Raw genomic sequence first — 18401 nt, 5'->3', positions numbered from 1 at the left:
CCGCCCCTCTGCCCGACCCTTGACCTCCCTCGTTCTCTCCGTAATCCCGTCTAAGTCCCCTCCCAGCCACGGTTTCTGTCTTTCCCGGGGGCACATTCTTCTTTGGGCCGCTTGTGATGAGAAACATATTTGTCAAATTGAAGACCAAGGAGCAGACGGAGCCATCTGCCTATTGCGGCTTCCCCTAGCTGTCCCTGTTCTCCTGGTCTCTGTGTGTGTGTGTTTTCTGCCCAATTTCACCTCCGCTGTGAGAGCGGGTCTTGTGGTACCAAGCATGGATTGTGTCCTTTGCTAAGCAGGGTCTGCCCTGGCATGCATTTGAATGGGAGACTAGAAGTGTGAGCCCTGGAAGAGATTCCCCCACTTAGGGGATGGAGCCGCTCTGGGAAGAGCAGAAGAAGGTTCCACGTTCCCTCCCTGGCAGCATCTCCAAGATAGGGCTGAGAGAGACTCCTGCCTGCAACCGTGGAGAAGCCACTGCCAGTCTGGGTAGACAATCCTGAGCTAGATGGACCAAGGGTCTGACTCAGTGTAAGGCAGCTTCTTGTGTTCCCAGCCAATAGGGTTTATCAGCAGCGTTTGCTGCTGCTTCGAAGCTTGTGTTAGCGAAACTGGACCCTGTGTGTGTGCGTGCGTGCACGTTTTTGTCTTCTGCGCTTGCTGCACTGTCAGCTATTTGTGTGATCGGGACATCGATATTTGTATGATGCAGGACGTTCTGCAGGTCTTGTGTGGGCAGGCCGGGGGCCATACCAAGGACTAGGAGGCAAATTTCCTGCATTGGCTGGTATTCCGGTCCTCTAAAGCACCAGAGATGGGGTCTCAAGCCAGGGTTCCCACCGGTAACGTCTGGGGCAAGCATTCCCTGTAACAGAGAGGCCCAGGTGTTGTTGACTACAGCTCCCATCATCCCCAGCCGCAAAGGCCTTTGGAAGCCAGGCAGGCGCCTTGCTGTGGGTCTGGGAGTCCACGTGGCTGAGGCCAGTCCCCCGAGCCTGCCTTTCCCTGGCCCCCGTCCCACATCCCACCCGCCTCTCGGCACGGCACACACGGGCCCCGGCTTCGGCTTCTGTGCCGCTGAAGATGTTATGTAAAAAGAACAATCCTGGAGAGGAGCTGTGTTTTTCGCTTCGGAATCGAGCCGCTGGCAGCTGACCTCCCTCTCCTGCCTTTTTATGGGACGGAGTCGGAACTCGTGGGGGAAAAAAACCCAAAGCAAAAGACTCCTCCTGCTTTATGAGTTGGAGGCGACTTCAGAAGCTTATGGAAACCAAAATAAATGTTTACAGTGATGATGGGAAGAGGCTGGTGATGGAACCACCAGTCAGATGATGATCTTCTCTGCGCTGGGCATAGCTAACGAAGCACCCCTTAAGTGGCTTCTGTGCTTTTGGTGGTGGGGGGGGGCACGAAGCTAGAGCTGAAGCCCCTTTCTTCGTTTTGAAAGGGGGGCCCTGTGGCTCCATTCAGATATGCTGGTTTTTCTGTTGCTTAGCTCAGACAAGAAACCATTGGATGGAAGAGCTGGTCTTGTGGGAGCCAAGCAGGAACTGGGCCCCTTTGCTAAGCAGGGCCTGCCCTGGCTTGCGTTTGGATGGGAGACGACGTGTGTGAGCACTGTGAGATATTCTCCTTAGGGGACGGGACCATCGCTCAGTGCCTGCCTGCAGTGCCTTGCCTTGCCTGCCTGCAGAAAGTCCTAGGTCCCTGGCTGTATCTCCAAGGCAAGCCGGGCAAAGCCCCTGTCTGGGACCCTGCAGAGTCTCTGCTCTCTGGAGCACGTCCATCCTTCAGTCTGCAGCCACCCGGCCCATGGAATAAACCTAGCGTTTTGTTTCCGTGGGCTTCAGCTTGTAGGTAACGGACGCACCAGATGTTTCAAGAGCAGCCGGGACTTAAGGGCTCCTCCGTTTCTTTGATTTCAGAACCCACAGGGAAACTTGCGGGGTGGGGTGGCGAGGTGTCCAGCGATGCCTCCAGAACCGGCCAGCCGCCGCGGAGGGAAAACACACCCCTGTTTCTTGCCCACTTAATTGCTTGTGAGTCCTCGGAACGGCATTCGGAGCTGGAGTCTTTGGATATTGATCCCTTGGGGGTGGGGGGGGCGTGTTCTGCATCGGCCTGAATGTTTCCCCCCTGCTGCCAGCACTTTCCGTTTGGGCACGCATGGCTGGAAAAAGGCCTTGTAATGCCTTAAGAATGTCACGGAAATGTCAGGCGCTGATGCCTGCAGAGGCCGGGCCTGGAACTTTCAGGAGGAGAGCTGGGGCGGAAGCCGTTCTAGGAGAGTTAAGGGTGTGTGTTTTGAAGCTGTTGTCTCAGCTCTGATGGGAAGCCGGTGGACTCAAGGGTTAGTCACTGGCTTCTAGGGAAAGGGTGCTGGCTTTGCCATCTGGCCCGCCTGGGGACCACCTTTCCAGCCTCCAGAGAGAACGGCATCCGTGTTGTGATTCGCTTTCTTCCTCAAAAACCTGCATCCTGGCCATTGGCGGTGAAACTGACTTCATAGCCTGCCAATAGTCCACCAATAACAACTGTGCTTCCACCTAAAAAGAACAAAACAAGGAGGGGATATGCAGGGAACCTCGCATTCATTGAAGAGATGGCTCCCAGCAGAAACTCTGGTCCATGACTCATCTCTTGCCTTGGGGAGGAGAGCAGGGCTTGTGGGAGCAAGTGTGAATTGCCCCCTTTGCTCAGTGGGGTCTGCCTTGGCTTGTGTTTGGATGGTGTCTACATGTGAACCCTGTAAGATGTTCCCCTTGGGGGATAATTCAGTGGTAGAGCATCTGCCCTTGCATGCAGAAGGTCCCGGGTTCCCTCCGTGGCGGCATCTCCAAGAGAGGGCTGAGAGAGACTCCTGCCCACAACCTGGGAGAAGCTGCTGCCAGTCTGGGTAGACAACACTGAGCGAGATGGACCGAGGGCCCACCTTTTCTATGAAGCTTTTTAACACCACCTCTGGTCTCCTTTGCCCTGCTGTGACCTCCTGCGGTCTTTCTGCCTTTTGTGTTTGCATCTGAGGTTCTCTCTGATCAGTTCTTCTGCAGGCCTGTCTGTTTACTCGACAGATGCCATCTCCCCTCAGTTCTTAATGCCTTTGGGCCTTGATGCTGCTAAAGGGCTTATGAAACAAGATATAACAGACATTGAAAAGCAGAGCGATCTGGCACGAATCTCTGCAAGTAACTTTCTTGGTAGTTTTGCAAAAAACCCAGCCTACTATTTAACAAGTTTAACTACTGTCCACGTGGACAGAGAAGAGCCTTCTCCCTCTCACGATTTAATTTATTTACACTTATATCCCACTTTTCCTCTGAGGAGCTCAGAGTGGTATTTTTTATCCCCACAACAACCCTGTGAGGTAGGTTAGGCTGAGAGATGCATGACTGGCCCAGAGTCGCCCAGTGAGTTTCATGGTTGAGTGGGGATTCAAACTCGGGTCTTCCCGGTCCTACGTCCAACACTCTAACCACTATGCTCTGCTGGCTCTCCATTGGCGCTCCAATGCATTTCCATCTGCTGTAATGGAGGGCAGGAACCATAAAATTCCCGTTATCAGCCGGATCTGTCCCTGCGGCTAGGGTGTTGTGACTGTGACCCCACATTCTTTGATACTGTTCATTTTATAGAGAGATTCGCATTTCTCTTATCACCCTCCTCTTATCAAGCATCTGGTGGGCCACTGTGTGAAACAGGATGCTGGACTAGATGGGCCTCCTTGGGCCTGATCCAGCAGGGCTGTCCTGATGTTCTTATCCCTATTCGGATGGATATACAACCTTTTGACTAGCTGATCGCTGTGCACCTCTGACACTGTGTGTGGGCCAAATTTTGTGCGGCCGCATGTAAGATCTGGTCTGAGCTGCTTTGAATTATCGGTACTATGAAGGCGACTTCTTTTTTTTTGCAATATTTGTATTTTATCTTTCCTGTGTCCTGTGTTTGTGGTGTTGTGTCAATGACCGTAATAAAGCATACTACTACTCCTAGACGGATGTCGGTGGTTGCGGACAGTTCCTTGTTCTGCAGAGGAGAGAGAGAATTGAAGAGGACATGAAAAGATGCAGATCTCTCCTCCTCTCCCCCCGACCGCCACTGCCCTTCCACGATTCAAGCATAAGTCCCGTCTTGTTCAGTCTCATTCGAACCTTTCGTGTCTCTCTCCTTTTTGACAAGTTGCGAAGAAAGAAGGAAAGCTAGACGGTAGCGGGAAAGGAGCAGCGGTAATTATGGAAGACAGAGAGAGAAGAGGGGAGGGGAAGAAGAAGATAACGGTCAATTTGTCAGGAGGTGTTGACAAGAGAGATAAAGTTGGAGGTAATTAACCGCCCGATCCGCCAGCCAGCACGGATCCTTGGGCTGTGAAATGTGACAGCGATTCATCACTTTTACTCGACTGCAGCGACTGGCTCCCACTCGGAGAGGAAGGCAGTCCGTGTCGTGTTCTTATCTCCCGCCTCTCCGAAGCGGCAGAATTATGGCGTGTTGCTTGCCGATAACCTTGATGTACGCAAGTAATTGGAAGACGGCTGGGGAGCTACCGGCGACTGCAGAAGAAAAGGACAACCGTCTTCTCGACAGGCGCGGCTAGCCAGAATCTCATTACGTCGGGGCTTAAAACACTGAGGTGGCCCCTGTAATTCAGGATGGGGGTCTTCACTTCCAATCCCCTAGGGCTGGGGTTCTCAGACTGCAGCCCCCAGGTGTCGGACTACAAACCTCATCATCCTCTCATCATGGCGGGTGATGGGAGTTGTAGTCCAACACCGTCTGAGGACCCTAAGCTTGAGTCCATGCCCAACAAGCTAATATTGTTGGGTGCGGGAAACTGCCTTTTATTCCAATTGTTGTTTTTGCCTCTCTAAAGACTTGGTTAAGGGGTCTTTCCCAACCCTGATGTGTCCGATCTTTTTAACAACAAATACCGGGGAATTGAGCCTGGGACGTCCTGCATACGAAGCGTGCACTCTGGTGTCAGATCCTCCGGGTCCTTTCCTTGTTCTGAACCACCTCGCAGTGTGTCGGACACTGGTTCATGCAGCCGAGGGGTCCCCATTCTTTGGTCCCCAGCCACCATGGCCTTTTGCCAAGCAGGCTCTGCTTTGAACGTTCATAATTTCTCTCGCCCTAAAGGAGAGCGGAGAATCAAAGCAGCCATAAAACTGGCTTTGCAGAATCCCAGATGAACCCATAAACCTAATTCTTAATGAAAAATGGGTCCGTGGGGTGGGAGCGTGGCGGAGGGGGCCTCCCCTTTTATGTGGCCGCTGGGTCCTCGGGCGGCTCATAAAGCCAGCGTGAAGTTGGGCCGTTTCAAAGGAACCTGGTGTTGTGCTCAGCTGGGCAGGTGTGCCGGGTTTCCAGGAGGCCGGTGTTTCCTCCAGACAGAAGGCACGACAGCAAGGACTCGGGTTAGACAGTGTCAACGTGCTTTCCCCCTGGCATTGTCCAAAGACAGGCTCCTTCAGAACATAAGAACAGCCCTGCTGGATCAGGCCAAAGGCCTGATGGAAATATACAGCTCTCGAGGCTCTTGATATCCCTGGGCACCATGTATTTGCCCGGCCCCCTTTTAAACCCATCTCGACTGGTGACCATCACCACACCTGGCGGCAGCCAATTGCTGATTTCAACTGCACACTGTGTAAAGTACGTCCTGAATCTGCCAGCATTGAGCTTGCATGCGAAATGACCCCGGGTTCCAAGAGAGAGAGAGAGACTCCTTTCTATCCACTTTATCCACACCGTGGATCCTTGGCACCTAATTTTAGGGGCCCTCCAGAAACTGATCATCTGCTATGGAATTGTTTGTTGTTGGGTTTATATACTGCTGTTCATTAAAATAATCTCAAAGCGGTTTACAGAGTAATTAAAACAATACATAATTAAAATACAGAAGTGCAGATAATATCAATATAAAAATATCACTATTTAAAAACGTAATAATCCATTAAAGACAATAATATATAAAACACAAAGCAGCCGTAATGAAAACAGTGCTTTCATTTAAAAGCCTGGGTGAAGAGCTACATTTTTACTTTCCCCCTAAAAACTGTCAAGGAGACTGACATAAGCGATTCCCCGTCTCAAGCTCAGCCCAACTCTGATATTAGGAGTGGAGTACATTATCGGGCCGTCATAAACCACTCACAGCACTAACTACATTGTCAATGTTGAGAAATCCACTGTCAATGGATGGGGAGTGGGTGTGGCAGTGGAGGCTGGCAGCAGGGAGAGGAGTGCAGCAATCAAGAGCAGACAGCAAGTGGTGCCGTTTGCTGCTCCGCTGCTCCCTCCAGGCGCCCTGCGGATAGTCTAGCTGAAGCAGGAGAAGCCCTTGCCAATAGAAAATGTTAACTTTTCCTTCTGCTGTTAAGGAATGCATCTTGAGGGCACTAAAGCCTCTGATTCTTCTAAGGGATTTGTGTCCCCTTTAAAGGAAAACAATAACAGCAGCAGCAGCAGCCAGGCTCCCACCCATCACGGGGGGAATATTTGTGGCTGGCACTCAGATGGCCAAAAGCGCTTGGCATATGGGTACGATCAGGAAGGAGGGACAGGCGAGGAAAGGAAGCCCTCGCTTGAGGGTGAGCGGCCTGGAGGAAATGAAAGCCAAGAAAAGCCGTGATGAAGTCCCTGTTGCCGACTGCTGGGTCTCACGCAAAGCCTGAGATCACGTGGCAGGGGAACAGGAGAGTCGGTGTCCGGGGGAAATCGCGGAAGAACCCTCTTGAAAAGCGGCACCTAGGTTTAGGTAGTCAGCATACATCGCGGGTGTTCTGCTCTTTGCACCTGGTGTCGCCCCAGAGGCGTTCCCCTCTTTAGCCTTGTCCCAGTTTTTTCTTCTCCCTCGCTCCCAGCACCTAGTTGATCAAACCTGGCAGAGGGCAGACAGTGTGGTGCAGTGGTTAGAGTGTTGGACGTAGGACTGGGGAGACCTGAATTCAAATCTCTCTTCAGCCATGAAACTCGCTGGGGGACTCTGGACCAGTCGCAGATCTCTCAGCCTGACCTACCTCACAGGGTTGTTGTGAGGACAAACAGAACCGTGTACATGGCTCGCGGCACCTTGGAGGCAGAGCGGGATAGGAATGTAAAAAGTAAAATAAATGCGCCTTTTCACTTGCTAGCCTTAAGGTTTTGCCATAAAGATATAAATGTAGTAATATTGGGATTATTACATTTGGGATATAAATGTAGTAGTAGTAGTAGTAGTAGTAGTAATAATTTTTAAAAAGCCATGTGGCAGGAATTCCTTTTACAGAATATTTATGCCCCTGTGGGTCTGGGGAGGTGGAAGAGCTGATCCACTTACTCTTTTTAGTGTAATTTCTACAGTGGTTGATGTGATGTGTTTATTGGGCCATTGCTGATGCTCTCACCTGGGAGGTTTGGGGGTTCTAGGCCCATTTTTTATTTACTTAGGCTTCTACCGTTCTGTAATATGGCATTCTACCTGAGGATGCTGCTTGGACTGAAAACCCTAATGTCAAACAATTCAAGTTTTTTGTGTGCCAACTCAAAAGAGGTGGAGAGCTGGTCTTCTGGGAGCAAGCATGGCTTGTCTCCTTTGCTAAGCAGGGTCTGCCCTGGTTTGCATTTGAAAGGGAGACTAAATGTGTGAGCACTGGAAGATATGCCCCTCAGGGGATGGAGCTGCCACTCTGGGAAGAGCATCTAAGAGGTTCCCAGTTCCCTCCCTGGCTGGCAGCATCTCCAAGAGAGGGCTGGGAGAGACTCCTGCCTGCAACCTGGGAGAAGCCGCTGCCAGTCTGGGTAGACCATCCTGAGCTAGATGGGCCAAGGGTCTGACTCTGCCTATGTCCCTGTCTCAGATGGAGTGTGGTATATGTCAGATTGCATCAGCAGCCCTCCTTCTGGTTTTTTGTTTTGTTTTACATGACCCCAAAAGCTAATGTTTTCAGTTGTTTGTTTTAAACTGCTCTTTATTTACTTAATACTGTTGTGTTTGTGTGTGGTCCTGAAGCTGCTTTGACAAACTTGGCTGAAAGCTGGATGGAAATGAGTTCGGCAAATAAAAACATAAGGACAGCCCTGCTGGATGAGGCCCAAGGAAGCCCATCTAGTCCAGCATCCTGTTTCCCACGGGGGCCTACCAGATGCCTCCGGGGAGCCCACCGGCAAGAGCTGAAGGCAGGCCCTCCCTCCTGCTGCTGCTCCCCTGCAGCTGGTACTCAGAGCCATCCTGCCTCTGAAGCTGGAGGTGTCCTGCAGCCACCAGACTAGTAGCCATTGATAGACCTGTCCTCCAGGAATTTGTCCAAGCCCCTTGTAAAGCCACCCAGGCTGTTGGCCATCACCATGTTTTGTGGCAGAGAGTTCCACAGATTTATACCGTTCACTCCAACACCAGCCCCTGCCTGAAATGCCTTTTCTCCTTTTTGTCTCCCCCCAGCATTAACAATAAATTGCAACAGCCCGAGGCAGCCTCTGGGGTCCTGGAGTATGCCATGAAGCACTTCGGGGAGCTGGTAAGTCCCGTCTGTCTTGCACGAGAGTGCTTCCACGGCCCCTTCCTGGAACCGCGGGTCTCAGGGAACATCGTGCAAATGGCAGTCAGTTCAAAATGGGGGATTGTTTTTGAGGTCCTTCAAGAGTGTTACTCTCCTTTTATTCCACCTGGTTTTGCAGCGGCCTGCGTCTGGTGCCCCAGAGGGGCCTGTTTCCTGGCTGTGCCGTCTCACGTGGAGGGGCCTGAAGTCCTCTGTGTGTCTGTGTCTCTGTGTGTGTGTGTGTGTTGAGCCTGCCTGCAGGCCATTTCCGAATCCAGGGCCTGGCGGGCACCGTGGCGCAAACTGCCAAGGGCTGAGCACAAAAGAACACTGGGCCCCAGAGCAGTCCAAGAAGTCTCCAAGTGTGCCTTTAGGGCGGTGGTGGTGGTGGTGGTTTTTTAACAGAACTTTGAGAACGAAAATCCCCAAAGAAGCGAGCAGTCGGAGGAAGATTTGGGAGTTTGGAAGCCATTGTTGAATGGTGCCAGTCTCCCCACCACCACCACCACCACACACACACCTGACTTCTTGGGCATCAAGCCGTTATAATGCCATTAAGAAGCCTGCCTTGAAGCAGAGGGTCCGTGCCTTGATCAAACCATCGCCGTATCGTCCTGAAATCCCATCTCGTCTGCTCTGGTCTCCATGCGCTGATGTGTCTCTAGCTTAAAGCTGATGGGGAGGAGACCCTGCTTTGATCGTCGGTCTCCCCTGTCGTCCTCCACAAACATGAGCTTGTGGGACTCATTGCCACATGAGGCTACCGCGTCCTGAAGCACCAATGAATTCTTGAAAAAGGGGTTGGTGTCCACTGGCAACTGCTAGCCACTAGCCGCCATCATCCCCATGGAGTTGTAATTCCCCCCAGAGATTATGGGAGTTGTATTCCGAGAACATCTGGGGACCCATGACTGAGAACCCCCCCGCTCTAATGTATGTTCCCTTTTGATATAACGAATCACAGGTCTCCAGACAATTTATCATCTGGAGTTTGTAAACGGACCTAAACAAGAAACAGAATTTTTAAAAAATTAGTTATATTAACTAACCGTGGGATTCCAGAGTTTCAATAACCATTAATTTTTGGGTTGGCTCTGACCTTATTTTTCCATGAATGCCCTCTTTCTTAAGAAAAATAAAGCCTTGTTAAGAGGTTGGTGACCAAGGTGTGTGTGTGTGTGTGTGTGTGTGTGTGTGTGTGTGTGTGTGAAGAAAGGATGCAGATCTGTTGGTCCGCTTTCTATCCATGTGCAGTTTTCTCTCCCCACTTCCATAAACGTGACTGGTGCTACAGCCCTCATGAGCTGGGGCAAAAAGCACCTCGTCAGAGAGACCTGGATGCTGGTCTTGTGGCAGCAAGCATGACTTGTCCCCCTTGCTAAGCAGGGTCCACCCTGGTTCACATTTGAATGGGAGACTACATGTGAGCTCCATAAGATATTCCCCTCAGGGGAGGGATGGAGCCGCTCTGGGAAGAGCAGAAGGTCCCAAGTTCCCTCCCTGGTGGCATCTCCAAGACGGGGCTGAGAGAGACTCCTGCCTGCCACCTTGGAGAAGCCGCTGCCTGTCCGTGTAGACCATACTGTGCTAGATGGACCAAGGCTCTGGCCGGGAGGCAGCTTCCTGCGTCCCCCTGGGGCCTTCCTCTGCCCTCTCCCCACGAAAACTGCCGCCTTGCCCGACCTCTGCCTCCCACCCCGCAGGAAATCCAGGCCACCTGGTACGAGAAGCTGCACGAGTGGGAAGACGCCCTGGTTGCCTATGACAAGAAGATGGACACCAATAAGGACGACCCCGAGTTGATGCTGGGACGCATGCGCTGCCTAGAAGCCCTGGGGGAATGGTGAGCAGGAGCCCGGCCCTTCCGTCCCCCTCTTAACTGCGCAGTGCCGGGACCGATTTGGGCCAAACGTGGTGCAGTTTTAAGGACACTTTGATGGCGCAGTCTGGGATGATGCCATCCACCCCAATTCAAGATGGCGGATGCGTGGGGGGGGGGTTGCGCCACGTGAGGGCTCACTTGCGGGGAGGGTGCTTATCAGTTAAGATGTGGGAGGAAAGTCGGCCGATCAGTTCTTAGCGGAACTTCTCATTTTTTCTTCCATGGAATCCACGCCAGGCTTCTGGGGAATCCAACGGTGGGTGCGTTCCATGCGGGAAACAGCCCTCGGTGTCTGTTGGCTGAGCAGCAGGGCTGTGTAGCCTGCAGATGACATGTGGGGGCGGAGGGGGCGGCAAGCTGTGTCTTCTGGAGGCTAATTGGAGAAGACACGTTCCGCACAAAGTAGCATGCGGCTCAGCCTGGAGGGCGCGGCAGATCCGAGCGAGACCTGCCCGAATCGCCCAATGTCTCGCGTCGTCAGGTCTCCGTTCTGATGGGTCCTGATGTGAACCGAGGCTGAACGGCAGTATGAGGAGGAGAGGGGGGTGGAGATGACCCACAGCTGCCCGAGACGGCGCGCTGCGGGCTGTGTTTCGACAGCAGCCCCCGAAGGCCAGAAGTCCCTTTGGGCCAGCACCCTGGTCCCTGGGGGGGCCCTCCCGGATTCCAGAAGCAAGGCCCCAAGGCACTTGCTTTCTTGGTCCGCGGGAGAGGCCTTTCGTAGGCAGGCTGCAGCCGTCCTCCCGGCCAAACGGGGATGGCGAAGAACTGGGACTAGCATGCAGACGGGTCCCAGGTTCAGTCCCTGGCGGCAGCATCTCCGGGTAGGGCTGGGAGAGACTCCTGCCTGGAACCCTGCAGTGCTGCTGCCAGCCAGTGTCCTCTGCTCCTGAAACAAGTGTGCCCCAGTCCCCGTCTGCAAGGTCCCCCCGTCCCCCCCCCCCGCCCACCCGGTTGCTTGCAGCAGCTCCTAGCTGCGCGTGAAGCAAGACGTTCATCCGCCCGGCCCTCTTCCTCTTCCTCTTCCCCGTCCCAGGGGGCAGCTCCACCAGCAGTGCTGTGAGAAGTGGACCCTGGTGAATGACGAGACCCAGGCGAAGATGGCGCGGATGGCGGCAGCGGCTGCTTGGGGATTAGGTAACGCTCTCAGGCCCCTCCGGGGCTCGTCTTTTGCCCCCCACCCTGAGCGGTGGAGGTGGGTGTGCGCCTATGGTGTGGGTTCATGGGGGGCGCGGGGGGGGGGAGGTTCTGAAGCCCCTGCACTGGCGTCTTTGGAAAGCACAGGCCTCGGGGGATCAGGGGCGGCACTGCCCCATAGCACTGCCCCACCTCGCTCCCTTGGCCCCCCTGCTCAGGAGAGAGGTTCAGCCGTGGAGCTGGACTGCCGAGGCCAAGGAGAACGGTTCTTACTAAGGATGCTTTGAAGGCAGGGTTTCTTCTCCAACTTAGCTCCCCAGGTGGTGCCGGATGACATCTCCCGTCACCCCTCCTGTGCTGCAGCAACAGGGCATGATGGGAGTTGTAGTCTGGCGCCACCTGGGGGGGGGGCGTGTTTGAGAACCCCACCTTCCTTCGAGTGGACTCTGTCCTCCCCTTGGCTGCCTCCAATCCGTGGCTTGAGGTCCTGGCGTTGGTCTCCGCAGGTCAGTGGGACAGCATGGAGGAGTATACCTGCATGATCCCGAGGGACACCCACGACGGCGCCTTCTACCGAGCGGTGCTGGCCCTGCACCAGGACCTCTTCTCGCTGGCCCAGCAGGTACGTTCTGACCTCGCAGGGCCGTGGATGGCTGTGAAGTTGTGAAGACTGGCAGCAGGGGGCGGGCGGGCCTGTGGGCCTGTGTTTATGGATTGTCCCCTTTGCTAAGCGGTCTGCCCTGGCTTGCATCTGGGTGGGAGGCCACACCTGAGCGCTGCAAGACAGTCATCGCTCGGAGGAAGAGCCCCCTGCTTCTCATGCAGAAGGTCCCCGGTTCAGTCCCTGTCGGCAGCATCTCCAGGCAGGGCGGGGAAAGGCTCCTGCCTGGAACCTTGGAGAGGCTGCTGCCAGTCAGTGTTGACAGTACTGAGCTCGGTGGACCAAGGGTCTGACTCTGTGTAAGGCAGCTTCCTGTGTCCCTAGATTGTTGGAAGAGGAACCTAGGAACCTAGGAAGCTGCCATATACTGAGTCAGACCATTGGTCTATCTAGCTCAGTGTTGTCTTCACAGACTGGCAGCGGCTTCTCCAAGGTTCCAGGCAGGAATCTCTCTCATTCCTATCTCGTTGGAGATGCTGCCAGGGAGGGAACTTGGAACCTAGATCCTCTTCCCAGAGCGGCTCCATCCCCTGAGGGGGGGAATCTCTTCCAGTGCTCACACTTCTAGTCTCTCATCCATATGCAACCAGGGCAGACCCTGCTTAGCTAAGGGGACAAGTCAGGCTGGCTACCACCAGACCAGCTCTCGTTAGAGGAGGCTACCAATGGGGGTTAATCTTCCCCTCACTTTATTCAACAATCGATCCAACAACCAACCAACTTTATTACAGTCAGAAACCAGCAGAGGTAATAATACAGCAGAATAGATAATGGAGCCATATTGAAAGTGGCTACATATATGCATACAACTGTCAATGAGTATACAAATGTCTAAAAAGTATAAAACAGGCTATAAAATATACTAAAGGGTAAAAGAGAGCAAGAGCGCCCCTCTTTTTATTGGTTTTTCCTCCCACAGCCACATTGGGTTGCTTTGATTTTGGTCCGGCTGTGCTTTGCAGCACTTCGGTCACTCACTTTCCGTGTGGGTTTTCAACGGCTCTGTCAAACACCCATGTTCAGAGGCAGTCTATCTTGTTGATGGGTAATTGGAGCAGGAGGGTAAACGGGCCACCTTGAAAGCTTCTCCAGTGGATTTTGAAATCTGTCGTAGTTACCAGCCTGCAAGAATTTACCCATACACTCTCAATGCGGCCTAAAAGAACCATATTTTGTATCTTTAAAAATAAACAAATCCTAGTGTAGCAAAACCTAGGGAGATTGTTGTGTTGACTGCTTATTGCTGCTGGGAAACGAAATATAGTGTGTGTATATATATATATATTTATCGCGTATACACTTGTTCACATAGATAGGGTGCAGACTGTACCTTTTAACCCTCCTCTTGACAATTAACAACAGATGTGAATTGCCACTTGTTCAGACCTTAAACACACTCCTTTACTCTCTGGGGAAACCTGCCTTTGCGGTCTTCCGCACGCCCCTCGAGAATTCTTTGCCGAACCTGTTGAGCTGGATTTTTCTTTCCCCAAGAGAAATCTGCTTTGCTTTGTCAGGATCTGTCTCCATCTCTGCTGATGTGGACAAGGAAGACCAGCCAGGCGTTGGAAAGGGTTAGGCTTCTGCAATTAACCTTTGGAGAGGGGATAAGCCGGGGAGGGGGCTGGCTGCAGAGGAGAGGTGACATCATACACAGCACGGCATCCAGCGTCTGTGTGCCAGCCCCATAAGAGTGTGGGTCTGTACCATGCAAAGAAAAGCTCTGGTGCCCCCCCACAACCTTAAAGCCTATTTCAGAGAGTGCCGGTCATGTTCTAGGGCAGGGATTCTCAAACTTGGGTCCTCAGGTGTTATTGGACTTCAACTCCCATAATCCCCAGCCTCAGTGGCCTTTGGTTGGGGATTATGGGAGTTGAAATCCAATAACACCTGAGGACCCAAGTTTGAGAATCACTGCTCTAGGGGTTAGAGCAGGCATAGATATGTGAAGACCTGGGAAGAAAATTGGGGGGAAGAAACATTTGTTTCTGCGGGGCGGGGGGATCCTGGTCTCTTCCCACCCCCCGCCCCATTTTTCCTGCAGTTTTTTTTTGGGGGGGGTGGCTTTTCCCCAGACCTTCACATCTCTAAGCAGGTGGTGTTAACAGTGCATTTCATGGCTGAGCAGGGATTTGAACTCAGGTCTTCCTGGTCCTAATCCAACACTAGGCTGGCTCGTTGGCATATAAGCTTATTTGGCCTTCTAAAGCAAGGGATTTTATCACACACACACACACACACACACTCAACCCTCTCTCTCTCCTCCCTCAGTGCATCGATAAAGCCCGAGACCTGCTAGACGCCGAGCTGACCGCCATGGCGGGCGAGAGTTACAGCCGTGCCTACGGGGTGAGTGCCTTGGCTCGCAGCCCTGGGCGTGGGGTCCTCCGCGCAGGGTTTGTTCCGGTGCAGCAGTGATTGGGATGGAATGTGACCGGCTGTTCCCTCCAGGCGATGGTGTCCTGCCAGATGCTCTCGGAGCTGGAAGAAGTCATCCAGTACAAACTTGTCCCGGAGCGGCGCGAGATCATTCGCCAGATCTGGTGGGAGCGACTGCAGGTAAAGATGCCCGTCGACGTCTCCCCTGTGTACCTCGAGTGGCGGTCGTGCGGACACAATTCCAGGAGTCCTGAACTCCGCCGGCTTCTGTCTGCTTGTTTTTAATATCTGTCTCGCACCCCATTCCTAGGAGCCCCTGCTACCAGAGCAAAGATGCACTTTTTTTAAAAAGCGGTGATTCTCTTTATAGAGTAGGGGGAGAACAACGGGTCCTCTCCATCCCCAGCACAGCATCCCTCCAGTGGCTGTTGCTGGTGTCCGTCTAATGTTTAGATTGTGAGCCTTTGGGGACAGGGAGCCTTCTTTCTCTTCTTTCTCTTCCTTCCTTCTCTTCCTTCTTTGTAAACCACTTGGGGTGCTTTTGTTGAAAAGTGGTATATGAATATTCATAGCAGTAGCAGAACATAAGAACAACCTTGTTTGATCAGCCCTAACGCCCATCCCGCCCAGCACCCTGTTTCCCACAGTGGCCCACCAGATGCCTCCGAGAAGCCCACCGGCAAGAGGGGAGGGCGTTCAGCCGAGGCACTCTTGGCTTCAGAAAGGGGGGGAAGGTGAGCCCCAGGTCTCCGCTGACATAATCTGCACAGTGCAGCGTCTCCCCCATTGTGGTCTTCGCTTCTCGGTGCGGCGTTCTAAATGTGATGTTAACAGGCGAGATAGCCTTGAGAAGAGCTTGCACGATATGCCTAGCTTAACTCGTCACCAGCGCACCCGCCCTTGAGGATGCAGTTGGGCAGAGAAGGCGGCACAAAAGCCGATGGTCTAGAATCCGTGCTGGAAGGGACCGCGGAGGGCTTCGAGCAAGCCGTTGCTTGGCGCAGGAAGCTGCGAAAGCGTCCCTGTGGAGTCGGAACGTTTTGGAGTGGGAAGGGGACCGTCAAGGCCTTCTGGTGCCATCTCCCCAACTCTGGGTCTGTGTAGGTGGAAATGCACACTCACGCGAGGAAGATTATGCAAGGGCCTCCTCTGTGCAGGCTTCGTGCTCCCAGAGCTGGTCTGGTGGGAAAGGTAAAGTCTGCCGCCGAGTGGGTGTCGACTCCCGGCGCCCACAGAGCCCCGTGGTTGTCTTCGGTAGAATACAGGAGGGGTTGACCCTTGCCTCCTCCCGCGCAGTATGAGATTATCTCCCTATACGGCTGCTGCCTGCTATAGGTGTTTCCCATAGTCTGGGAAATGGCAGAGCTGATTCGAACCGGCAACCTCTTTCTCCCTAGGCCACTTACTTCCCTGCTGTGCCGTTGGGTGGCTTATATGCATTGTCCCCTTTGCTAAGCGGGTTCTGCCTCGGATTGCATTTGGATGGGTGACTCCCTGTGGCCGCTGTGGGAGATTCCCCTTTAGGGGACGGGGCCGTAGCTCAGAGGCAGAGTCTCTGCTTTGCAGGCAGAAGGCTCCAGCTTCAGTCCCTGGCAGCATCTCCAAGTCGGGCCGAGGAAGACTCCTGCCTGCAGCAACCCTGGAGAGCTGCTGCCAGTCCGTGTAGGCGGTCTTTGCCTGGGACCTCCTGCATGCAAAGCAGAGGCTCTTAGGCCCCCCACCCCCTAAGCGGAAGGTCTCACAGCAGGCGGTGCTCTCATCCCAGGGCAGAGCAAAGGGGACCGTTTACGCCGGCTCCCTTGTCCCTCCCTCTTGGCTGGGGGTCTTGTGCCCAGTGGAGTGGACACAAGACCCCACAGCCTAGTGGCCAGTCACCTGCAGCCCCATAGCGAGCCCCACAGCCCCTTCGCGGAGGCTCCGGCCAGGACGCCCGTCTCCCTCCCTCTCCCTCGGTGGCCGTTCACCTGCCACTTGCCAGCGCCCGGCTCTCCCTTCCTGCCATTTGGAAAGCGGTTGCGACGCCTGCTGCCTCCAGGATTTGCATTCCTGTCTGGAAAAGCTGGGGAAACATTCCGCCCCAGAGGAAAAGCCCGATGCCACTGTTTATGGGCCTGAAAGAAGCGGGGGGGGGAGGCACAGTCCGTGAAGTTCTCGGGCATTTTATAGCGCCTTGCTCATAATTAGAGAAGGCCCCCCGGATCCGTGGGTGGAACCTGTATTTGGACGCCTGGGAGAAGTAGGGTTCCTGCCCCCCCCCACATCGGGGGGTCGGATCCAAGCGCCCTCCTGTCGCTGCTTCTCCTGAACAGGAAGGCCCCCCGGCTCCCTGTGCTTAGCCAGTGCTTGAGTCTACCTGCAAGGCTCTGGGTTCCCGCCGAGCAGGGCTCCTCCAGATCTTGCTGGACTACAGCACCCATCACCCCCCCTCCCGGTACAGTTTCTTGTGGCTGGGGATGCTGGGAGTTGCAGTTCAGCAACAACCGGAGGAGGCTGGTCTCGGGGCACGTGAGACAGCCCCGTGGCTGAAGCGAAGCAGACCCTGGTGCAGTCCGTGCCTGGAGGGGAGACCCACGCGGGCCACCGGGCAGGGGCCGAGCTCATCAGAACGTGAGGACAGCCCTGCTGCAGGATCCGCCCCAAGGAGGCCCGCCTAGCCCAGCCTCCTGTCCCACCCACCCCACCCCCCGGCCTCCAGGGAGCCCCCAGGCAAGAGGTCTGGGCAGGCCCTCTCTCCTGCAGCTGGGATGGAGAGGCCCCTGGCCTGGGAGGCTGGTCGCTCCGCGGTGGAGCATCTGTGGGCACGTCGAAGGCCCGACGTTCCATCCCTGGCCGGATCGCCAGAGGGGGCCCTTGTTGGAACCTGCGGAGCTGCCTCCCGCTGAGCTGGGCCCTGGGTCCGCCTGGCTCAGCGTTGTCGACGCCGACAGGCAGCCTCTCTCCGGGGTTTCCGGCAGGAGTCTCCCCCAGCCCTGCTGCCGGGGTCTGAACCAGGGAGCTTCTGCCTCCATGCCGAGCAGGGCCTCTGCCCCCCTGCCTGCCCCCCTATCTCTCCTCTGCCATCCCAGCAGACTCCTGCTGCCGCCAAGCAGGCAGTCGGCTGGCAGGCCGGCGTTTCCCCAGCCCCAGCTCCTATCCAGAGCCGTCCTGGAGGCAACCCAGACTCGGACTCCACCCGTGCCACGTTGGAGATGGAACGAGACAGCCGTCTGCTGGTGCCGTGCGCTTGCCAAGAAGGCAGCCAGAGAGCAGTGTGGCAGCAGAACGCCAGCTCTGAGCAGAGAGGACAGAAGGAATCCAGGGACAGAAATATCTCACAGAGAGAGAGAGATCGCCACCCATGAAAAAAATGAGTTATCCTTGTTTTTTGTCCTCTTCGGTCCTGACGCAAACTCTAGTCTGCATCCAGAATCGGAGTGTGAAGTTCTTTTTCGGAAACGTCACCAGCCCCTGGCCTTGTTGTTTTGGGAATGATCGGGAACGCAGAAGCGACGGCTTCGGGTGTTTGGTTTATATTTTTAAAAAATCTGTTCCTGATTTGCTGACTGTCCTCCCGCGTTCCCCTTTTTCCATGAGCGAAGGTTGTCTGGCTGAGCGCAACAGGCACGGTGGCTCCTGCGTAGTCCCTTGGGACAAATCCTGGTTCACAGTTAAGCGCGTCCAGGATGGAGCGGTGCCCAAGCAGGGGCGAGGGCGTCTGTATTGTCTGAGCGATTCAAACGGTGGGGTTTTTCCTCCGAGGAGAGGCGAGCTTTGTCGCTGCCTGTTTGGGACAGGACTCTCCCCTCGCTCAGACAAGTCAACGGTCCGAATTCTGGTCCGCCTCGCT

The 18401-nt window shown here is 54.5% G+C and overlaps 1 protein-coding gene across 3 annotated transcripts in view; it reads left to right on the top strand.

Annotated features, from left to right (window-relative positions):
- MTOR (mechanistic target of rapamycin kinase) overlaps positions 1-18401 on the top strand; it is an 89867-nt gene that overhangs the window by 53650 nt on the left and 17816 nt on the right. For all 3 annotated transcript variants that reach the window (XM_053280857.1, XM_053280858.1, XM_053280856.1), the window contains 6 exons: positions 8420-8495; positions 10220-10359; positions 11435-11535; positions 12042-12157; positions 14468-14545; positions 14648-14755. In XM_053280857.1, coding sequence (XP_053136832.1) covers positions 8420-8495; positions 10220-10359; positions 11435-11535; positions 12042-12157; positions 14468-14545; positions 14648-14755 — 619 coding nt within the window. The remainder of the gene's footprint in view (positions 1-8419; positions 8496-10219; positions 10360-11434; positions 11536-12041; positions 12158-14467; positions 14546-14647; positions 14756-18401) is intronic.

This window comes from Hemicordylus capensis, chromosome 16 (genome assembly GCF_027244095.1).
Source record: "Hemicordylus capensis ecotype Gifberg chromosome 16, rHemCap1.1.pri, whole genome shotgun sequence".
Classification (NCBI taxonomy): Eukaryota; Metazoa; Chordata; class Lepidosauria; order Squamata; family Cordylidae; genus Hemicordylus; species Hemicordylus capensis.
This window is presented reverse-complemented; position numbering and strand designations above follow the sequence as displayed.